The 25,369-nt window shown below is 34.4% G+C and overlaps 1 protein-coding gene across 1 annotated transcript in view; it reads left to right on the plus strand.

Annotated features, from left to right (window-relative positions):
- TMPRSS15 (transmembrane serine protease 15) overlaps positions 1–25,369 on the plus strand; it is a 159,958-nt gene that overhangs the window by 94,612 nt on the left and 39,977 nt on the right. The window contains exons 14-17 of the mRNA XM_074210402.1: positions 1,817–1,952; positions 13,453–13,542; positions 19,793–19,918; positions 24,068–24,208. Coding sequence (XP_074066503.1) covers positions 1,817–1,952; positions 13,453–13,542; positions 19,793–19,918; positions 24,068–24,208 — 493 coding nt within the window. The remainder of the gene's footprint in view (positions 1–1,816; positions 1,953–13,452; positions 13,543–19,792; positions 19,919–24,067; positions 24,209–25,369) is intronic.

Here is a 25,369-nt window from a genome sequence, read left to right on the forward strand (position 1 = left end):
GTCTGCCAAGAGGTGAGAAGCATATTTTATCTTCTGTCCTTTAGAGTCATGTTTAGTAATTGCATTACACAGTTAAGTCTTTCAAAAATTTTTAAAATTCTATATTATTATTGCCATTATATATTATAGTCATTATTCTCCTCTTCCACTTATTTCATTTTGTTTTAGTTCAAACTTCCAAATCTTCTCAGGTTTTTTTTCTAAAGCTGTCCTTTCCACCACATCTTATGGTACAATCATTTTCCATTACAGTTATATATCCCAGTTGTCTACCTGTTCCTCAGAAGATAAACACAACTTATTTTCCAGTTCTTTGTTATAACAAAAAGTATATTGTGAATATGTGAATTTCCTTTTCTTCCTTTTCAGAGCTTAAGAATGTAATTGAAGGGGCGGCTAGTTGACGCAGTGGATAAAGCACTGGCCCTGGAGTCAGGAGTACCTGGGTTCAAATCCAGTCTCAGACACTTAATAATTACCTAGCTGTGTGGCCTTGGGCAAGCCACTTAACCCCATTTGCCTTGCAAAAACCTAAAAAAAAGAATGTAATTGAATTTAAATTTTAAAATAACAGTCTAGAGAAAAATGCAAGAAATACTCATTGTAAACGTAATAGCTAAATTTTATAAAGCATGAAAAAAATATATTCTGGATAAAACCCAATCTGTAATGGAAAAGTGATCAAGAGATATTTTTATTCCATTCAGGAAAGAAAAGAAAGGCAGTAGCTTTTGCCAATGACCCTGATAAGGTTCCAACTTCTCTTTCTCATAAGTTAGTAGTAAGCCTACAAAAGCACAGAATGATTAGACTACTAGGCCATTATTTGTAAATTGTTCCTCATACCATAGATCTGGCAAACTACTGGTCAGATGAGAATTGGATGTGACAGAACAGTGTGCAGCTCCTAGGTTATTGATAACCTGAATCTTTTCCCAATATGTGTATATATATATATATATATATATATATATATATATATATATATATATATATATGTATGTATGTATGTAGATAGAGATAGAGACAAAGACAGAGACAGAGACAGAGAGAGATAGAGAGAGAGATAGAGAGAGAGAGATGATATAGATAGAGATGATAGAGATAGAGATAGAGATAGATTGTAGATAGAGACAGAGACAGAGAGAGATAGAGAGAGAGATAGAGAGAGAGAGATGATATAGATAGAGATGATAGAGATAGAGATAGAGCTAGAGCTAGAGCTAGATATAGCTAGATATAGATATAGATATAGATATAGATATAGATATAGATGTAGATATAGATATAGATATAGATATAGATATAGATATAGATATAGATATAGATATAGATATAGATATAGATATAGATATAGATATAGATATAGATATAGATATAGATAGAAAAGCATGTCATGAACCAAAATGTTCAATTACATCTTTAATCCCAAGATCATCTGCATCCCTGATGATATATATTGATTTTTAGCTAAAATGATAAGCAAATCTATTTCAATGTTCTAAATAATGGGAGAGAACTGAAGTATCTTTCTCTCCACCTAGACATTTAGCATGCTTCACAGAGATACTGTCTCTCACTTTTCTTTTTTAATATTGGGATTTTCAGACCAAATAGTAGGAGTGAGTAGCAATGTAGCAGGGTAACTTGTTAGGCAAGTAGAGGCTTATAATAACCTCACCCACTCTTTGGATAGTTGGTTAACTGCTTGGTCTGTGAAACCTGGTCTTAACCTTATAATTTATGGAATGAGTCTAATACAGATTGAGCTATTTGTTATTAAATCTATAAATATTTGCTCTATCTTCTGACCTAGGTTCTTTTTGATGCTTATAAAAATGGATACCTGAGTGACATAGCATTGGACGATATTAGCCTAGCAAGTGGAATTTGCAATGAGAGTCCATATCCAGAACCCACCCCAGTACCAACTCTACCACCAGAACTTCCTAGTAAGTATTCCTACTGAATAGATTTTGTCCCATGTTTCTAATGGTGACATTTTCATGTTAGAGTCTGAGTTTGAGTTATATATTTTCCATTTTAACCTAGTTAACAATTTGTGGAAATAAAAGGAATTTTAAGATGACACAATTGAGGATAGCTTAAGATAATCTACAATTTCATGCTTCTCTTAATGAAGCTAAAATCAAGCTAGCTTATTTGCTTGACATATTTCAGGAGGCAAGATAATGTATAAAATTCTGGGCTTGGAGTCAAGATTCAAATTCCATCTCCAATATGACCCTGAGTAAGTCACCATAATTCCTCAAGCTGCTAGCTCCCTGATTTAGACAGTGATTTGCATTAATGGAAAGAATTTCTAAATCATAGATTTCTGAATAACATTATTAAACTTGCAGACCCCTAAAGCCTTCAGATTCTTTTCAGGTTAATTTCTGTCTTGGTCACATCTTCTACATCTTATACTTGTGAAGTTTATTAAGAGTAAAATTGTTTATTTATACCTGTCAAATAATTTTCTCCTTAGTCAAGAAAAATCTGGGAATCATTTTCATCCCTACCAAAGCTCAAACTATTAATGTCTCATGTATGTAACTACTTGATATACTTAGAAAAAAATTTAAATATCCTCCTTCTCTGAGTATTTAAAATGGATTTCTTTTTGTTAAAATTGGACCACTTTTAAACTTTTTCACCTCAAAAAGGACTATTACCTTTATTAAGATGAGGCAGTAAATGCAGTGCTATGCACACATAGAGTATATGCAGTTAGATAGACTTAATACAAGCTATATGCTGAAAGCAAAATTTCCATAACTTCTTGGCAAAAGATTGTATTATCTTGTAACTGCCTGTCAGTAGAGTAAGCAATTAATTATAGCATAAATATTAGAGGAAAAAAAGCTCCAGGGAGAAGTCAAATGTAGGCATTTAGCAGTAGTAAACTCCAACAAACTCCTGGACCTGTAAAGCACCTAATTTAACTTTTTCCCCCAGGTAGCAGAAGCATTTCTACAAACAGTGAATATAATCAAAATGTCCCAAATGATATTTCCATGATCCTTGGTTGCTCTATTAAAGAACACATGTAAGTTTTCCTCCGAGGCTAGACCTCTATTAAAATAAGTGGTATTATCATAATTAAAATTGTAGATAAGTGATTTTGCCAAATTTTTCCAGTGATTTAATTCTGAAAAACTACCTGGGCAATTTATTAAGCCCATGATAAGATAACATGAATTCAAGACTCAGCTCAAAAAATACTTATTAAATTTTTAAAAAGTAGTATCCTATTTGAGGCTATTACATTTATCAGAAAAGCATCCAGAGAATCAACTGCTTTAATAAACTCTTTAATACTATATTACCTCACTCTGGATTGTATCTCAGCTACTTAACTCTATATATGTGCTAAATATCTATTTGAAATTTATAAGTCCTAGCAGCTCTTTAGAATTCTAGATAAAAGATAGAAGATGTATTCCTCTTTTGTTGCATGTTCTCAGAAAATGATGAAAGCATGGTAGCTTTTTAAATAGCAATAGTTCTTAAGAATAGTATTTATTTATAAGATGGACATTTTTATCTTCATTTGGCAATAGCATAGTATGGATATGCTTTGCTCCCCTTGAGGAACTTACCATTTTATCGAAAAACATAACAGGTACATATCTATGGACATATCTGCAGAGATAATACTTGTAGGGTTTTTTTTTTCTCAGAAGAAAGAAAACCTTCAAAGATCATGGTAGGCAAGAGACTCATGAACTTCAAGAAATCCCAAGAATTGTTGAGTTTCACACAGTGTAGAGGGATTGGGGGGCTGAGGATAGTAGAGCAGAGGGGCTGACACGATTGCTAGTGAAGGGTGCTGCTACCCAGAACTGAATATAATCATGAACAATTTGAGCCTTGTTTGACTCACTGGGACCTACTTAAACAATGACCTGCACAGACAGAATTTCTTTTTTGTTTGAATCCAGTTGCCTTGCTGCTCTGTAGGACCTGGTAAATTTCTCCATATCCTCTCCATTCCTCTCTCCTCATCTTTGCCTGGTGAACTAGTATCAGTAATCCTTAGGAGTTATCTACTCTCTTGAAACTTTGTTTACCTGTTGTCTATACTTTTATAATAGGTTTTATCTCCAAATAAAGATTAACTAAATTTTATTGCATTCTAAGTGAATGTTCCATATAAAGGATTAGACAATGCAGCAGTTAGAGAGGACAAAGGGGAGCCTATGAGAAGACTTTAAAGAGAAAAGGCATATACAAGTTTCTGTTAAGTGTACTCTTTCTCTGGAGTTACAAAGGGTACTTCAAGAGAAAATTGTCTTGGGGAAAATAAATCTTTCTCTGTAAGTATATATATTTTGTTTTCTTATTCTTAACCCTGGAATTTTTTTTTCCAATTTTATCTATGTGCTAACTTCCATTGATCATTATTATTATTATTATTATTATTATTATTATTAAATATTACTGAACTGGACAAACTGATCAGATTAAGAATTGCTTTTTATGATCATTCATTATCAAATATAGGCCCAATAGAAAAATAGTGTGTATCTTTCAGAGTGATACTTGGAATACACTGTCTTCTTATAAATCTGATATTCATAAGGGATTAATAATACTAAAAGTATACCCTGAGTATGAGAATGAAGAAATTATGAATGTTTTGAAGTATGGTGAGAAAGAGATCAAAATAATCTATGTAGAGATACCGAAAAACACTAAACACTTAACATGGGCTAGGTATGCTACCAGTCCTACTACCAACCCCTGTAATATTCCAGACAAAGTATAGATATAGTATAACATTAATTTGCTCTCTGATCCTCTGTAGAGGTAGAGGAAGTATCTAATAAACTTGTGACATTACTGAATGAAGATGATAACATAGCATAGCATGTGAAGTCCTGCTTCAGAATTACATTTGGGTTATTAAAATAGCATTTATACAACATTTATACAACAAATCTATATTCTTATTTGATCCTCACAATGACCCAAAAATATTAATATTACTATTACTATGTGTATTTTAAAGACAAGAACTTTGAGGCAGATGATTAATGTGATGTGCATTGCAAGGTTAGTAAGTGTCTGAGATAGATTTGAACTCAGGTCTTCCAAACTATAAGTTCACTGTCTCATCTAGCTGCCTCTTAACAGAAAGCTTGGCAGATATGCCTGGAGATGTAGTGTCCCTGAGTCAAGTAGCCAAGTAGTGTTAGAAACATAATCCAAGGTAAGCCTACTATGTCAGTGAATGAAAGATTACAAGTTCATCAAAGAGAGGTTCAGAAGGGTTAGTGCCAGTGTCCCTTTGTCATATGCAGAAAACTTATCTGAATAGGAGAAAGGGGAGAGATCCACCAGATCAGACAGAGTTGACTTACCTAATTGGATTCATAACATTCGATACAGGTGTGGCAGAATGGTCAGAATTAGAAACTTACTTAGGAAAGGAGCCATGTTCTCTGGTTAATTTTATTAAAGAATTAGAGGATTGGTGATACCATTAAGATCAGGCTAATGGCAACCCAAAAAGAAAAAGTTTTGGGATTTGGGGAAAGAGGAGAGAGGGGAACCTGATAGAATTCTTTACAAAAACTTGAAAAATGTTTTGGTGATAGTGATAGTATAATATAAATTTGTGGTTTCTGCATATCAGTAGCTTTGTACTATATGTGGACACAAATTATGGAGATTGGTAGAGAGAAGGGTGATAAGTTCAAAGAGGAGAATGATATCAGAATGGAATGAGTGTGCAAGTTCTGAAAAATAGTGAATTGGTAGGGATAGATTTTAATAGCAGAATTTTAAGTGGAATACACCTAGTTTTAAAGAATTCTTAAAATCCATGGAGAAGAGATCTAGTGATAATCAAAAGTATCTCCTTAGAAAACCTTACTTCACTGGCTGAACCCTAAATGATTTCAGCCAGTGAAGTGGAATTTGGGATATTTGACTTGGGAGAATCACCCATAGAAATAATACCAAAGAAGAGTAAGAAGTTATTATTCATTTGTAGATTTTGCAACAATGTGGACTGATAATGCTATATTAAGAGTTCAAGTTACCCTGGATTGTCTCAAGTTAGATAGCCAGTGACTTTCTGCTATGGACATGTGCAGTGGATATTATGAAAGTTGTATGGTAGAGAAAAGTAATGAAAAGAATACTTTCTTTTCTGCTGAGATTGATTTTTCCCCCGGCTTCAAGGTATATATCAAGGCATCTCAAGGGCATCTTCCATCTTCCAGAAATTAATGAAGAAAGTGGTTAAAGATATAAATTACTTGTGTCAGTGTATATTGATGACATCATTGTATTTGGGAGAATTCTTTTAGAAAATAAAGAAAGATTGATGAAAGTTCTTGGATTGGCTAGAGGAGTATAGCCTAAAACTTGAATAAAAACATGTTAGTTTTGCATAGCCTCAAGTATGTGGTCTTATATCACAACAAAATGTAAGCATGAACCCAGAAGAGATATGTGCTCCTAACTTAAAACCACATCTAAAAAATTTTTAGGAACTTTTCTCATATTTGGTGGTTATTTTTTTTAAAAAAGAAGTTTTAAAAACTTTACTATTATTGTCAAGTCACTGAATGACTTCATGTTTGTTTGAATGAAAAGGTGCAGAAGCCTAAAAATATGAAATGCAAAATTGTCTTGAAACTATAAGAGTTAGGCTTCTGAGTCACATGAGCAACAAGATAGAGGACTAAACATTTTCTCTGATCTCCATGCCCTTTCAAACTTCTCCATAACAGAAAACAAAATATAAAGCAACTTTAACTATCTAAATGGTCTAGACCATCCAAAACCTAAAAGGATGTTTTTTTTTAAGAAAGATTTTATTTATTTTGAATTTTACAATTTTTCCCTCTAATCTTGCTTCCCTCCTCCTCACTCCCCCACAAGGCAGTTTGTTAGTCTTTACTTTGTTTCCATAAAACACCACTGAACTCACTCTTACCCCAAATCCCATATGACTACAATCCTTCTGGAACAAAAGCCAGACTTGGAAGACCAAGGCCACAGCCTTTTAGCATTAGTGCTGCAAAATTCTGAACTAAAGAATAGAGGGAGTGTTACTAAGTGTGGTCTTATATCACAGTTACTAAGAATAGGATTCCATGTGTTAGGGGATTGTGTAGCATTCCTCCAAGCATAAGGGAAAGAGAATAATTTTTATCTGGATCTGTTCTGTTTACTCAAAAGTATCTTGAAGAAGAGATCTAGGGGTTGAACCCTGAATTTTTCAGATGGGAGGAGGGTAAGAGACTGAGATCCAAGTTCCAAGGAAACCACAATCAAAAGAGAGAGACTCAGGAAGTGAGTCATGGGGAAATAGGAAATAAAAGACTGAAATAGCCCAAGATTTCAGGAAGAAGAAAACTCAAAGATATTGGACAGAAATAGTTAAAGAAAATATTAATAACAAAAAGGAAATGACTTCCAAATGTAGGAAATGAATACTGCAATACTTTGAATAAATACTGCAAAGCAAAGAAAAATGTTCCAACATGAGATAGAGGATTTTCAGAATTTGAGAATATGGAACTGCAATAGACTGCTCCTTGGTGATTAAAAAGAGAAATGGGAATTGTGAGAGTCGAATGTAAGTGCTATGCAGGAAAAAATAATTGACAGAATAGAAAAACTGGAATCTGCAAAGATAAGTGTCACCAAAGAAACAAAAGAGGAAAAAATAGATAGGGAATACACATACACAAAGATGAAGAACAACCCAGAAGAGAAGCAAAAAACAAGAATATTAAAAGAATAATAGGTCTCCCAGAATTTTATAGGACATTAAACCTTAATATCATAAAGAAGGAAATAAGAGAATTGCGCTGAATTTCTGAACAAGGAAAATGAAATAGCAAACGAAAGAATTCAGAAATGTGTTGCGGAAGCCACCAGGAGAAAGACTTTCAAATACAAAGAAAAATCCATTTGAATAATGCAAAATTATTCTGCATTCTCTTTAAAATATAGAAGGGAATGGAATAATTTGTTCTGAAGAGCAATGGACTCAGGATGCAGCTCAGATTGATAAAAGCTTAACCATCTGGGAAAAAAGATGGATGTTCAATAATAATGAAGAGTTTGAATCATATTCAAAATAAAAACCAGAACTGAAGCGATTATTTGCCTGACAAAGACCTCAACCAACAAAAGTGAAGAAAAAATAAATAAATGTAGCGGGAAAGGTCAGCAAAAACAAAAGTGATAACAGAAAGATCAATAAGAGAAATCATTCTAGATGCACACAATGAGACAACGATGAAGGAAGAAATCTGATAGTGGTAACAAAGAGATGGACAGAAAGTAATATGGACAGAACTTGGTGACATCATGCCTATGGGTAACTATTTTTGTGGAGCTACATTACAGTATGTAAGGGTAAATGAAAGTGGGAGGGAAACAGAGCAAAGAGAGGAATATCTGATATGCTGGAGTCAAGTCAAGGGTTAACAATGAAGAAAATGATCTCTGTTGTCTCAAAAAGAAAATAGACTCAGTAAAAGAATAGGGGAGCAGGTACGAAGGAGAGGTAAAGGATTGAAAGGGGGGAAAGGACAGAGATCATACTTTTGAAGTTAAGGGGGAGGTCCCACTGATGAATACTGCTGTAGGTGAAGAAAAATGGTCTGTGAAAGGAGATAAGGATCTTACACACTAGATGTGATCTGGGGGATTTGATGCTTGCAAAGTCTTCTTGTCCTACATTGGGTGGTGGAAAGTTGAATCCCTTGGGGGCAACTAGAAATAGAAAGATTTCAAGTTCATTGGTGGGGGGTGGAGCAAACAGAGGAGGGTATAGATCAGTGGTGGGATACATAATCAGGGTCAGTTTCGTAGAGAAGCCCAACCATGGCACATTGTCCTTTCTCAAACCTACAATGATTGGCATTGTTCTGGAAATGAGGCAAAATGGAAAAGAAGAGTCCATGGGGCAAGACGTATGAGGTAATAGCAGACGCTTCCTAGAGGAGAGAGCTTAGAATGAATAGCTCAGAAACTTTGATTGCAAGAGTAATTCAGAAAAAAAGAGAGAACCAGATAATTTTAGGTGTCATGAATAAGTGAATGGAGTAGAGCAAAAGAGAAGATGGATAATCAAAGAAGTAGGAAAATGGTATGATGTCTTTCTTGGACAAGGGCATAAAAATGAAATTTAAAAACTAATGAAGAGAGATAGAATGTACTTGAAGGAGGAAAAAGGGGGGAAGAAAAAGATGTATATAATCAGATAAAGGTAATAAATGGAAATAGATAAAACCCCAAAGGGAAAGAGATTAAAATAAACAAGGATAAAGTCCAGAGATGAGGGAATTTAGGATAAGAAATGAAATGGTCAAATGGGGAAAAAAAATCTTTTTATCAAATTTCTATAATAAAGGCTTGGAATTCAAGAGATTAAACTAAATATATCTGTATGTGTGTTTATTTGTGTGTATATATGCATGTAAGTATACTTAAGTATATGTATATATATATATATATATATGTATATATATATATATATAGGCCAATGCCAAGTTAAATCTTTATCAGAAATGGAAAGCAACATTGATTAAGAAAATAGATCATGAAAAACTAATGTGGATGCAGATGTACTATCCAGAAGACCATGTGTCAGTGAAACTATGGTGATATTTAAAGAAATGAAAGCTACACGTAACAACTAAAAAAATGAACTGAAAGCAGAAAGAAGTGAGGGTAAAGGTTTGCAAATTCTCCAGATTGCATGCCACAGTATATGTGAATCATGAATCATTGGTCTATTCTTCTTTGACCCATTTGACTGAGGATAACTGGCATAAAGAATACATGATTTTTGAAGATCTGTTTGAAGTGCTGACAGCTGAGAAAGGGGGTAGTGATTACAAAGGAGCCAAGAAATAATCTTCTGAAATCAATAGTCTTGAATCAATTACAAAAGTATGTCATACAGCATAATACTGAGCCATTACTGATCCTACACCTGGCACCAGGAAAGTCAGTGGTATCATATTGTTCAGTGGTCATGAAGACTATACATAACCATGTTGGACATATGGGATCAAAAAAAAAAAACCTAAGAGCTAGGAAAAAAAACAGATATTGTTTAACCAAGATGACTGAAGTGTCAACGGGTTTGAGATCCTATGTCTATTATATACAAATAATAAAACACTAATAACTCATTTTGCATATTTGGAGTATGTAAGTACTAAAGTGACTGTCATTATATTAGGCTTGAATCTTATGAGGTAGATTCTGAAAGGTCCCAAGTTCATAGTAATTCTTGAAAGTGCATTTAAGAAACATAAAATGGTAGATGTCTTCAATTGGAGTGAAAATGGAGGGAGGATTGGGATCCCAGATGTGTGCTAGGAAATATCCCTCTCCTATGTGGGTCCCAGAGTTGTCCTGCACTCTGATGCCCTGAAGAGTGACATTCAAAGAAATGTAGCAATAATAACAATAAAATAAAAATAACAGCAATTAACATAGAGCCAGGTACTATCCTAAATAATTTGCAAATAATTTCCCATTTGATTCTCACAACCAGCTTAGGAGCTAGATACTATTATTATTCCCATTTCACTGATGAGGAAAGAGATGGAGGTTAAGTGACTCTCCTAAGGGTCACACAGTAAGTATATGAAGTCAGATTTAAACTTAAAGTCTATCCTAACTCCAAGTCCAGTGCTCTAGTTATTATGTAATTTAACTGTTCCTAAACAAGTATCTATTTTAAATAATGTAGATAGATACTGTATTTAACAGAATAAAAAGACACAATTAGGAATGGATGTCTACCAGGCCCATTTTAAATAAGGAAGAAGGCTGGAGCAAGTTCCATCAACTAATCTCTTGTCAATTTTCTCAGCACTTTAATCACTACAATAAGTACATTTAATTTTTTAAAAACACAATTATAGGGGCAGCTAGGTGGCGCAGTGGATAGAACACTGGCCCTGGAGTCAGGAGTACCTAAGTTCAAATCCAGCCTTAGACACTTAATAATTATCTAGTTGTGAAGCTTTGGGCAAGCCACTTAACCCTGTTGCTTTGCAAAAAAAAAAAAAAAAAAAAAAAAACCCCAAAAACTTAAACCCACAATTCTATTTCTGTCTTCTTGTCCGATTAGAGGTCACCAATTATATTCTCCTATGGAGGTTTAAGCTTGAAGAGCATTACAGATGTAGATGCTTCCACTCACTGTAGTCATACTACCACTAAAATGAAGATCAGCCACTTCCCTCTTCGCTTCTTGTCCTATCTCAGGAGATCCTCAAAACTTGCCTTCCAGTTCTGATTTTCCATTAGCTTCCTCCCTTTCCAAGTTAGTAAGAAATCCAACTCCCAAGGTTTTTACTGCTGTTAAGTCCTCTTATTGGCAGACAGCCAACCAAAGCTTTATCCAAGGGCTATTATGCTAACAAACTTTTAGAACTTGTCTTCATTGACTTTCTCTCTGGAAGTAGAGAGCAAGAGCATGTTTTATAGTGAAGGCACAGTCAAGCAGGAACCAAAAGTTACTAACATTGGAAAAGAGTATTTCTAAATGAAATACTTCTTGTAAAAACTTATTAAAATTAAGTAAACTTGGACTTTTTTTTTATCCCATATGTCCATAGTCTCCATGACCACTGAACAATATGATACCACTGCTCAAAGGAATATTAACTTTGGTGGGTTTCAATAGTCAATAAACAAGGTGGCTAGGTGGTACAGTGGATAAAGCACCGACCCTAGAGTCAGGAGTACCTGGGTTCAAATCCGATCTCAGACACTTAATAATTACCTAGCTGTGTGGCCTTGGGCAAGCCACTTAACCCCGTTTGCCTTGCAAAAACCTAAAAAAATAGTCAATAAACACTTATTAAGCTCTTTCTGTACTCAAGGCACTGTACTAAGTCCTAGAGATACAAATAAGAAAAGAGAAGTCCTCTACCCTCAAAAATAGTCTAATGGAGGGAGAAGACTAAACAAAAGGAAACTGAAAAGGGGATAGAGACCCACCAGAGGATACCCTGCATAGGAGCATAATATCCATATAGTCAAAACCAAGCGACAACTGATGAGAAATGAAGCCAGTTGGAAAATTCTGAACTGTCTATAAAAGGGGGGTTGAGGAAGACTTTATTACTTCCAATCAAAGGGGAAAAGCATTGGAGGGTGCTGAAGAAGTGTTGAGAAGTCTAGAACAATTCCTCACCACTCTCAAAGGAATCCACAATCTGAACATTTCAACCACATCCTAAAGAAAATATAATGAACACTGAGATCAAAACAAAACTTCAGTGGAGTCAGCATGTGGTTTTCTTTGTATATGTGTGCAACTCCAATAGGACTTTGCTGCAGGAAATTGACTGGAATGAGATCATAAATTTAGAGGAATTATCCTTATCAAGGAGAATGACCACCTTTTTAATGAGATAGAAAAAAAGAAAGAAGGAAAGGAAAGCATGGGAGACTTGAGGAGGGATCTAGAAGATTTCAAAGAGCTACTATTATGAGTGGGAAAATGAAATGACTAGGGATATGTAAAAGGATTGTCTTGATTCAATCAAAGCCTAGTGGATATTAAATTGTATAAATTAGTAGTTAATTCAAGCAGCAGTTTCATGATTTAAAGATAATAGCAAACTGTGACTTGTGACTTGATTTTATTTTCATAGTCTCATTAATAAGAACAAATGTTTTAAATGTTCATAGGATAATTTTAATAAAATTCATGATTGTGTCTAATTCTTGTGTCTCATCCAGGAGAGCTATGTTCACTTTTCCTAGTCAAACAAAAATGATTTAGGTTTCAATCTAGTATCATGAAGAATACTGTAACTGGGACCATATTACAACAGACTTTAGGAAGTAGGTGAAGTTTGCCTTTGAAAATCCCCTTCCTCAGATGTCCAATCTATGGGAAAGTTTGTCAATGAAATTCATTCACAATAAAGTTATAATTTTTAGGTGTTACATCTTTCAGGATAATTTTCATTTTTAAAGAATTTCAATAATAAAGAGTGAAGTTTAGCATGAACAAATTAATCACTATCAAAATAAATAGAATTGCTTGATAGTTGCAATTTGAGAAGAAATAAGGGTAATTTAAAGCATCTCTCAAATAGAGCCAGAAAAGCTACTGTCCTCATTTTCTGTAGGTAAGTTTGATCTCAGTTGGAAAGTGTTGTTAATAGTATCTTTAAACACTATTGATTTAAAAAGCTATTTCACCAGCAACTGTTATTTCAATATCAAAAATAGAATCATTTGAACTTGTTTCACTAACTTTAATGAGTTAGTTTCATTAATTATCTTTTTTCTAAATCCCAGATGTAGATACTTCAGAATCTCTTTTGACTTATGTATTTCTTGCATTTCTTTAAATATTATTAAAGTTTAATGTTACTTTAAAGATCACTATCAACCAGTAACAATTTACTAATATATATTCAATGTTTTATCTTTTAGCTGACTGTGGAGGACCTCAGGACCTTTGGGAACCAAATACAACATTTTCTTCTATGAATTATCCAAATAACTACCCTAATCAAGCTTTCTGTGAGTCATGATTCCTTATTATTATCAGAAAAGTACATATTTTTAATTATTTCAAATTTTAAAATTAATTACAGATAGAAGATATAGGTTTATTGTCAAAGAATAAAATAATAACTAGACATAATAAAATGTAACTCCATATGTTTGTTCAGGGATAAAGGAACTACAGGACAATGAGAAACATTACCAGCAGTCTTAGAAAGCTGAAGCATATGTCAAATCTACCTAAATAAAAGAAGTAAACCAAGGTTTATTGTGAGAAATTCATAGGCAATGAATTATAGTTCACTAGGAAAAATAGCTCAGTGAAATAGATCAGAAGATGATCGCTAAGTAAAACATGTAATTGATTATTCATTCAACAAATATTTATTGATCATTTATTTATACACATGATACTATGCCATTATTATCAGAAAAAAATCTTACTTTAAGGTTCCAGACTTTATCAAAGTATAGGACTCTAATGATGACTCATTAATTACAATAAATCCAGTAAATGCTTCTACAATTGCTCCTATTTGAAATAGAAAAGTATTGTTTTAAAATCATTTGCATCTGATCCTAGCAGAGTCCACAATCATTAACCTAGACTTCTGAGGGAAAACTTCATATCAAGAGAAGGTTTTAAACCTGATATCCTTGTTTTAAATGAGTTTCTTGTGAAAGTAGTCATATGTGGAAGCTAAATAAGGTAAAAGACAAAAGAGCTTGGAGCCTTTTGGAAGGAAAAGAAAAAAGGAAGGAAAGTAGGAAGAAAAGAAGGAAAGAAAGAAGGAAAGAAAAAAGAAAATGTAGATTTATACATTTCTTCCTTTTCTCCTTCCTTTCTTCCTTCCTTTTTTAGGAAAGAAAGAAGAAAAAATGGAAGGAAGACAGAAAGAAGGAAAAAAAAAGAAGCTAAAGGAAAGTAAAATACATAAAATTTCATATATGCATTCATTTCAACTCAGAAAAAAGGAGAGAACTGGGAGAAGAGGAAGTAGAGAATAACAGGGAATATAGATTCAGGGATTAATGATAATGAAAACATACTCCAGCTACAGATCATCAAAAGGGTGGGGAATGGGTAGGAGGAAGTTTAAAAGGAAAGAAAGAAATTGTAATAATATGTGATTGGAGTCTGAGACAAGGAGAGGGAAGAAGGAAAGACAAACAGCATCAAGCATTCTCGTTATGCTCCTCTTTGTAAAGAGAATGGCAAATGGTAAAGAAATGAAAAATTAAAGTAACAGGAGAGATTAATAAATGTAATAGTCATAACTGAATTGAATTAACTCACTTAAATGCAAAAGATTAGCAGATTGAATTAGAAAGTAGAAATAGGAAATGTGTTTTTATAGAAATACATTCAACTCTACTTGCTAGAAACATAAAACATAACAATTCATATGATTAAAATAACATGATGCACAAAATAAATTCTAATTCTACTGCACAAAAAAAAATCTGGATTTCAGACAAGGTAAGAGCAAAATAAACATGATAAAAAGAGAAAATAGGGACAACAAATTATCCTAAAATGTACTATATATGCACATGATGGCATAGGATATAAATACTTATAGGATCAGTTAAATTAATAATAGTTAAAAATGAATCAATAACTCTTATATTGGGAACTTAATTACATACCCCATTTCAGATCTAGACAACTCTAACAAAAATAAACAAGAAAGAAGTTAAAGACTTGAGTAGAATTTTAGAAAGCTTTAATGTATTAGAGTTCTAGCAGCTGCTGAAAGGGAATAGAAAAGAGCATCAGCTCTACATAGTACCGTTTTTAAAATTGAAAATTGAAATAGTTGAAAAAATAAAAAATGTGGGGAAAATGTTAAATATGTTCTTTATTGACCATTGTAGAATAAAAATTATATTCAATCAATATCATTTGAAGAAAGGATTTAAATTATGAAGCTTACATTCTAAAATTGCTAAGTTCTAAAAAACTGAAGATTGAAAGAGTAAATCATGAAAATCATAATCATAAAAACAATCAGAGAAAATGATAACAAGACAACACGCCAAAACATTTATGATGATAAAATGTATATTTTTAAATTTTTCTTAGTTATTTAAGGCAATGGGGTTAAGTGACTTGCCCAAGGTCATACAGCTAGGCAATTATTAAATGTTTGAGGCTGGGTTTGAATTCAGGTGCTCCTGACTTCAGGGTCAGTGCTCTATGCACTGCACCACCTAGCTGCCCTATTTCTTAACATTTTCATAAACAAAGGAGGTAAAAAAAATCAGATCAATTAATTGAATGTTGTAGTATAAAAAATAGAAATTATGAAAATCAAAGAAAAAATAAACAAAATTAAAAAATAATACAGGCAATTTAATTAATTAAATATGGGTTCTTTTAAAACATAAAATAAGTCATTAATTTATTTTTGCAGAAGAAAGTACCAAAAAGCTGGTTATTTTTTTAATTTAGAAAATATAATAATAAATTTCATTTGGAAGAACATCAAGAATTTCATTTTAAATGATGAAAAAATGTGTAATATTTGTTACATAGCTTTTTTGTTTTTGTTTTTTTATTATATTTATTTTTATTTTTGTACAAATGATGTTTTTTATACATTACTAAAATATTCTTGTTTAAGAGTTACCTCTTAGAATTCTTGTCTCTTCTCTAAGGATATGATTTCTCTCTCTCATCACACCCAATTTGGATCAAGGTACAACATGGAAACAAAGTAAATACTAACAGATTGCTTTCCGTGGGGCGGGGGGAGGGAAGTAAGATTGGGGAGGAAATTGTAAAACTCAAATAATATCTGTAATAAAAATTAATTTTAAAAAAAGAGTAAACATAATACCCCCAAAAAATATAGAGCTTCATGAGCAATAAAAGAAAAGAAAAAATTAATAATAATAATAATAGGGGCAGCTAAGTGGTGCAGTGGAGAGAGTGCCGGCCCTGGAGTCAGGAGTACCCAAGCCCAAATCCGGCCCCAGACACCCAACAATCACCCAGCTATGCAGCCCTGGGCAAGCCACCCAACCCCATTTGCCCTGCAAACCCCCCCCCAAAGTTAATAATAATAATAATAGTGCTTCAGTCTGTGTTCCAACATGACCAGCTCTGTCACAGGTAGATCACATCCTTTATATGTCCATCACAAAAGTTACTTCCATATTTTTCCACTGTTGCCATTGCTGATTGCAACTCCCTCCATTCATATTTCCCTACTACCATACACTATATTTTCTCTCTCCTTTCACTCTGTCCCTCTTCTTAAATGTGCTGTAGGGTAGCTGAATGGCACAGCAGACTGGTCACCAGCCCTGGGGCCAAGAGGCCCTGAGCCCACACACGACCAGCAACCACCTGGCCCTATGGTCCCGGACAGGCCATTCAACCCCAGCCCCTTGCAAGAAGTAAAAAAGAAAATGTGTTATATTGACCATTCTCCCCCATGGTCCACCCTCTCCTCCATCACTCACATTCCCCCCCCCTTACCCCTGTCCCCCTTCTCTCCTTCTTACTCTAGATGTCTATACCCCATTGAGTATATATGTGTTTCCTCTCTGAGCCACCTCTGATAAGAGTGAAGGTTCTCTCATTCCCCCTCACTTTCCCCCCTGTCATATCCTTGAAAAAAATCTTATTATATGAAATATCTTAGCCTATTCTACCTCTCCTTTCTCTTACTCCCATTACATTTCCCTTTTAGCCATTGACTCCATTTTTACACTATATTATATCTTCAAATTCAGCTCTCTCCTGTGCTTCATCTATAAAAGCTCCTTCTGAGTATTATCAGTATCATTTTTCTATGCAGGAATACATGCAGTTCATCATTAAGTCCCTCATATTTTACCCTTATCCTCCACTCTCTATGACTCACCTGAGTCCTGTATTTGCAGATCAAACTTTCTGTTAGCTCTGGCCATTTTAACAGGAACATTTGAAATTCCCCTAGTACATTGAAAGTCCATCTTTTTCCCTGTAAGAGGACATTCAGTTTTGCTGTGCAGTTGATTCTCAGTTGCATTCTGAGCTCTCCTGCCTTCTGGAGTATTATATTCCAGGCCATACCAGCCTTTAATGTAGTTGTTGCTAAGTCCTATGTGATCCTGAATGCAGTTCCACGGTATTTGAATTGTGTCCTTCTGGCTACTTGTAATATTTTCTCTTTGACTTGGGAGCTCTGGAACTTGGCTATAATATTCCTGGGGGGTGGGGTTTTTTATCTCTTTTTGGGGGGAAGCCAGTGGATTCTCTCAATTTCTATTTTGCCCTCTGCTTCTAGGATATCTGGGCAATTTTCCTGTAGGAATTCTTTTAAAATAATTTTTAAGCTCTTTTCCTGATCATGACTTTCAGGTATCCCAGTAATTTTTAAATTATCTTTTCTGAATCTGTTTTCCAGATCAATTGTTTTTTCAATGAAATGTTTCACATTTTCTTCTAATTTTTCATTCTTTTGGTATTGAACTATTGTGTCTTGTCTTCTCATAAAGTCAGCAGCTTCCTTTAGTTCCATTCTACTTCTGAAGGATTTGTTTTCCTCAGAGAGCTTTCTAATCTCTTTTTCCATCTGGCCAGTTCTGCTTTTTAAATCATTCTTCTCCTCAATAACTTTTTGAACTGTTTTATCCATTTGACCTATGCTGGTTTTTAACATGTTACTTTCTTCAGCATTTGGATCTCCTTGACTAAGCTACTGACTTCTTTTTCATGTTTTTCCTGCATCTCTCTCTTTCATTTCTTTTCTGAATTTTTCTTCTATCTCCCTCACTTGATTTTCAAAAATCTTTTTTGAGTTCTATCATAGCCTGAACCCAGCTTCCATTTTTCTTTCAGCCTTTAGATGCAGGAACTTGTACTTTCTCATCTTCAGACTAAGTATTTTGATCCTTCTTGAGATCATAGACAATGTATTTCTCAATGGTGTTCCTCTTTTTTCTCTGTTAACTCATTTCCCCATCTTGTGCCTGGTTTGGGGGAGCTTCCTGAGCTTTTTTTTAATACATTTTTGCAAGGCAAATGGGGTTAAGTGGTCTGCCCAAGGACCTCACAGCTAGGTAATTATTAAGTGTCTAAGACCGGATTTGAACCCAGGTACTCCTGACTCCAAAGCCAGTGTTTTATCCACTATGCAACCTAGCCGCCCCCACTATGCCACCTAGCCGCCCCCACTATGCCACCTAGCCACCCCACTTCCTGAGCTTTTGAGTAATATTGAGACACCCTCCCACAAGGTTCTCCTTGTGTGAGGTTCTGTCTTCCTTTTTGGTCTGTGAATGACCACAAGTGCACTCTCTGCCATGGGGCTGAGGTATTCTATGGAGGTCCTAGACTGTGATCAGGATCTGAATGTGGTCAGAGTCCCAGTGTCCTGTTTCAGGGACAGAGGACAGACTTCAGAAGTCTCTCTCCACTCTGCTCCCTTTGGTAATCTGAGTACTCAAGGCTCAGTTGCCTGGGGGCACCTGCTTACTGACTCCATCTACTTCTGGTTCCTGGATCTGGGCTGCCAGGGCCACACTGCTTGCTGAGTGCCCTGAGGGCTGGGCTTCACATGGTCACTCTGGTAGAGGTCCCCTGGCTGATCTTTCAAGTTGTGCCTGGTGCTCCCTGGGGTGTAAGTCAGGAAACTGCCCTTGCTGCTGTGAGTCACAGCTCCCAGGTGCCCTGGGGCTGCCTCTGGGAAGCTGAAGTTTCTTCATTCTGGTGGGCCACCCATCTAACCCCATGGAGCAGAGCCTTTCTGCTATTTTCTAGGTTACCTTGGGCTGGAGAATTGCCTCACTTGGATCCCTCTGTGAGTTCTGTCTCTCAAAAATTTAGAGTCCTTATATTATAAATTTTGAAATAATTTTAGAAAGAGAGAGAGCACCTAAGAGAGGCTCTTCTCCTATCACCATCTTGGTTCTGCCTCCATTTATTTTTAAAGAAAAAATAAATTACCAACATCATAAATTACAAGGGAGAATTAATAACAAATAAACAATTTAAATAATTATTAGAAACTATTTGCTCAACTACATAACAAAAAATTGAAAATTTTAATGAAATGAGTGAGCTTAAAAACAAAAATCTTTGATTAAAATTTAAAAATAGAGAATTTATATATATATATATACATATATATATATGTATATATATATATATCAATATCAATTAGGTCATATAATAATTCCCAAAAGAGTCCTCTGCACTCATAGTTACTTCTCTGGAATATGCTAAAATATTGTCTTCTAAAATAAGTATTGTGTGTTTATTATATTTTAGGTGTCTGGTACTTAAATGCTGAAAAAGGGAAGAACATTCAACTTCATTTTGAAGTATTTGACTTAGAAAATATTAATGATGTTGTTGAAATCAGAGATGGTGGAAGTGACAACTCCTTATTATTGGGCAAGTATTATCCATTGAATCAATTTAACACTGATTTTAGCCCAGAATTCAGAACATCTGATTAGCTCATGCAGGAATATTTTAGATTAAACCCAATTATCCTTAAAACCAAATCCATATAGAATATTTTTGAGGGAGGGGAGGCTAGGTGGCAGTGGATAAAGCACTAGCCCTGGAGTCAGGAGTACCTGGGTTCAAATCCGGTCTCACACACTTAATAATTGCCTAGCTGTGTGGCCTTGGGCAAGCTACTTAACCCCATTTGCCTTGCAAAAAAAAACCTAAAAAAAAAAAAAGAATATTTTCGAGGAAGTATAGGCAGCTAGGTGGCACTCGGAGTCAGGAGGATAGGAGTTTGAATCCAACCTCAGACACTTGACTCTTACTAACTGTGTGACCTTAGACAAGTTAATTAGCTCTGATTGCCTCGCATCCAGGGCCATCTCCAGTCATCCTGATTCATATCTGGCCACTGAACAACTCTGGTGGAAAAAGTGAGTTGGTGACTTAGATGGCATCTGGTTCATGTGCTTGTCATGGTATCACCTCCCTAATTTAATGGTCTCCTTTGAAAATGAAGGGCAAACATCATTGTCATCATCCCAACATCATCATTATTTAGGAAGGATGAAAAATCAAGGAAATATTAACTTTTATCTGTTGTTATGTCCTCCAATGTGCTGTTGTTCATTCATTTGTGTCTGATTTTTTGTGACCCTGGGGGTCATAGTAAACCAGTATTGTCCAATGGGGTTTCTTAGCAAAGATACTGGAGTTGTTTGCTTTTTCTTTTTCCAGTGGATTAAAGCAAAGATTAACTAACTTGTCCAGGGTCACACAACTAATAGGTGTTTGAGGCAGATTTTGAACTCAGATCTTCCTGATTCCAGGCTGAGCTCTCTCTCCACTGTACCACCTAGATGTTTCTACTGTCCTCTTATGTTTGCAAAACTAGGAGGAAACAGCATATCTCATCATCCATGACATTTATTTTATTTCTTTCCACTATATGGATTTAATTTACAGATTACTAATTTACAGATTTAATTTACAGATTACTAATTCATCTCCAAGAAAATGGAAAAAGATACCAAAAGAGCTTGTGTGATTTCTATATGATGCTGGAGATATTTAAGATTGCATAAGATAGGTGGTTCAAGTAATCCCTACACTATCATAGCAGATGATGTAGCTTCCAATCTAGATATCCATCCCTGTTCTCCTGTTGTAACAAAGTTATATATCCACAAAAAAAATATTATCCCAAAGTTCCCAAACTCATTGCCTCATCTTTCCCTTTGAGAGAACTCACTACTCCAAACTTTCCTAAGTCTATTGATTGCCCAGTCAATAGACTTTCATTCCAGTCACTAAAGTTCAAAGTTTAGAGTCATCTTTGACTCTTTCCTCTCCCTAAACCCCTGAGTACAATCAGTTGCCAAATCCTGTCAGGTTCCTCTCATTATCTCTTATATTTGATCCCTGAGAGACAGCATAGTGTATTAGATATAGATTTGGATTTGATGTTTGATGATTTGCTTCTGATCCTGGCTCTGCCAACTTCTAGCAGTAGAATCTTGGGCAAATCAGATAAACTCACAATAACTGAGTTTCTTCATCTTTAAAATGAAGAAATTGAACCAGATAAGCTATAATGTCCTTTCTATAGCTATGATTTTACTTTTTTATGTTTATGATTTTATGTTCCCCTCTCTCTACTTCACACAGACACTAATTCCAGGCCTTTATCATCACTAGTGTGCAGTATTGAAAAAACTTCCTAATGGATGTTCCCACTTCCATTCTCCACTCATCAATATAATCTCCAATTAGCTTCCAAAGTAATCTTCCTAAGGCACAGGTTGACAAGGTCATCCCCCTAACAACTTCTATGGCTCCTTATAACATACAGGACAAAATTAAAATTCCTTAATTTGACATTCAAGATTATCATCAAGCTGGCTCTAAACTAACTTTCTAGTGTATTTAACATCACTTCCCATCATAGTTCCACAGTGCAGTTGTACCAAACTTCCAGTTATCCTTTGAACTCTGCCTCTTCCATAAATGCAATATTTTTCCATTCTCCATGCCTAGAATGTGTTTCCTCTTAGTCTCTACTTTTTAAAATTTTATTAGAATATTTTGGCTTGGATTCAGTTCAATTCAATACATATTTCTCACATCTATTATTCCGTACAAGATATGCACTGTTTGTAAAAAACAAAACCAAAAACTATTCCAGACCTCAAGAAGCTTTATTTTTACTATCATTGTCCATAATACTGATTATCTTTTGTTATATTTATCTGTGTAGATTCTATAAGCTACCAGGGAAGCTAAGTGGCACAGTAGATACAGTACTGGCCTTGGAGTCATGAGAAAAGGAGTTTGAATTCAGTCTCATTTACTTAACACTTAATAACTGTGTGACTTAAGGGAGTCACTTAACCTTGATTACCTTCCAGTGCCTTCTCCAGTCATCCTGATTTATATTTAGCCACTGGAACCAAGTGGTTCTGTAGGAGAAAGTGAGGTTAGTAACTCAGCATAGCACCTCCCTGATGTCAGGATCTTTTTCAAGAATGTAAGACAAACTTCTATATGCTACCAACACCTCCCAGTACAATATAATTTTTGATGGCAAGACCTGTCTCCTTAATCTTTGAATCTCATCACTCTGTACATAATATGCTTTTATAATTTTCAAATTGGATTTAATGATTTATTAAAAAATGTAAATATAAAAATTATCATTTAAATCTAGAGTTTATATAGTCATAAGAGATATGATTAGGTAACTTTGGGAGTTCATTGGACCATAAATTTGGTGATGAGGGACATTAGACACTGTCTACTTTAGCTCCCTCATTTTGCAGATGAGAAATACTGAAATCCAATGTTTTCGGTAGTAAGATTCTAGTTTCAGCATATAGGTGAAAGTCAGATGCTACTTCTGTTCCATGGTGAATGGTGTTCTTCTCACCTTCAAGATCAGCACCATTCCCCCTGGTAGATTAGGCCATTATCAATGCTATGAAAAAATCCTCTTAAGTAATCTAACTACTACTTTAAATCAGTGATAGTAGCAAAATATTTTCCACAGCCAACTGGTCCTAGTAAGAAAAAAAAATTATAGATATGTTAGTCATTCAATTTGTGCTAATTCAGTTTCACAGTCTCCTGGCCTGTGTGGTCACAAAATGATCCCAAGTTCCACATTGGTAACACTGCTTAATTGTCCATTTCTGTTCTTTCATACTTCCTTCTAGGGTTTTAGCACTATTCAATAATAATAATAATAATATAACTAACATTTATCTAGTGCTCACTATTTTCCAAGTACTGTACTAAGCATTTTACAATTATTTTCTCATTTAATCCTCACAACAACCTCAGGAGGTAGGTACTTTTATGATCTACATTTTATAGATGAGGAATCTGAGGCAAACTGGTTAAGTGACTTGCCTAGGTTCACACAACTAGGAAGTATCTGAGGCCAGATTTGAACTCAAGTCTTCCTGACTGCAAACCCAACATTCTAACAACTTCAAACCTAGAACCTTTGGCCCATAGCCTTGACCTGAATTACCCTGACAAAATGTGTCTCCTTGAGACTCTGAAAAAATATCAGCAATGCTGCCAAGTAAAACTTTATATATTTGTGTATTTATTTCTTTTTTCCAGAGACTATGGCTGTAGAACAGGGAATCTTGACTTTGGTTAAATCAGCAAAATGTTTCTTAAATTTCAGGATAAAGCAAATGTTTATAGGAATGCTAAAGGAGATTTTTTTAACAGAGGTATTCACTAATAGATATTAGGGATGATATAACAGTCTCTACCTTAATCATTTTCATCCTAATGCACTTAGATAGGTTAAGAGACTTACTTAAAGCTATATAGCTAGTAAATGACGATTTAAGCCTCTGGTTCAAATCTTTTGTTCTTTTCACTTTATTACACTCTACCACAACCCAGTAAAAATTGATCTTTTAAAAGTTCAAAAGATTAATTTGCATATTTTCTTAAATGGACTAGTTCCTTAAATTTGTTGGAGTTAATTAAGTATGGAACCTAATAGGTATTATAGTTTCTTCATGATGCACTGATTACATTTACTAAAAATCTACTTTTCCTTGGGAACAGCTGTATACACAGGCTTAGGCCCTGTAAAGGATGTATACTCCACTTCCAACCAGATGACTGTACTCTTTATCAGTGGCCTAAATGTAAACCAAAAAGGGTTTTTAGCCAACTTCACTACTGGATATCACTTAGGAATGCCAGGTAAGTATTCTGTGGTACATGAAATATTTTTTGCATTAAAGAATTTTTAAATGTTGAATTTAGAATAAGATTAAATTAAATTAAAATATTAGCAAAAAGATTACAACAATATAACACAAAGATTATATGTTATTATCAAGTGGAATTTATGTCAAGAATGGAGGGATAGTTTAATATTAAAAAACTATAAGCATAATTGATTACATCAATAATAAAATCCTCATTTTTATAGCTGAAGGAACTGAGGCAGACACAGATTTATAACTCTTTGGGCATAATTCCAGTTCTTAGTTCTTTCAACAATGTATGTGCCCTAATTTTTCTACAACTCCTCCAGCATGTCTCATTTCCCCTTCTATCATTTTAGCCAAGTTGATAGGTGTGAAATGATATCTTAAAGTTGATAAAGGAAAAAAAGAAGATGGCTATTAAAAAGAATATGGCAGTTCAAAGAAAATTAAATATACTTGTTTTTTAAAAGTATCACTTGTTACAGAAGATAGATAAGGGAGCTGTCTTTTTAATGTAAATTCCCAATATTATATCTTTCTATTGTTCCTTCATGGACATATTTTTAATATAATATACTCAAATAATTACATGCTACAAATTCATGTCTGAATTCTTCACTTGAATGTTGTCAATTTTATTTTATTTGTTTTTAATTTTTGCAAGGCAGTGGGGTTAAGTAACTTGCCCAAGGTCACACAGCTAGGTAATTATTAAGTGTCTGAGGTGGAATTTGAACTCAAGTTCTCCTGACTCCAGGAACAGTGTTTTATCCACTGCGCCACCTAGCTGCCACCAAATGTCAATTTTAAAATATGGTCCATGAATCCAGTTATTTTTTTCATATCAAAAAGAATATCCAAATCAATGAAATAAACTCGGAGATCATGAAAAATCTCAAAATTAATTCTAACAGACTCTCTCCAAATTGGGTTCACAAATTTACAGGCATAAAAATCTTTAGTATCCTTATAGCATTGAAATTCAGACCTACCATCAAACCTCTTTTTCCATACTATAGTTTAATTAACTTCACTACTTCCTCAGTCCCTAAATCTATATCTACATACATTTTTATTTCAATAATATCCCAGGCCTCTCTTTATAATTAATTTCCTTCCTTCCATTGAAAAGGATAACTTTTGCAAATTT

Source organism: Macrotis lagotis, chromosome 1, assembly GCF_037893015.1.
Source record: "Macrotis lagotis isolate mMagLag1 chromosome 1, bilby.v1.9.chrom.fasta, whole genome shotgun sequence".
Classification (NCBI taxonomy): domain Eukaryota; kingdom Metazoa; phylum Chordata; class Mammalia; order Peramelemorphia; family Peramelidae; genus Macrotis; species Macrotis lagotis.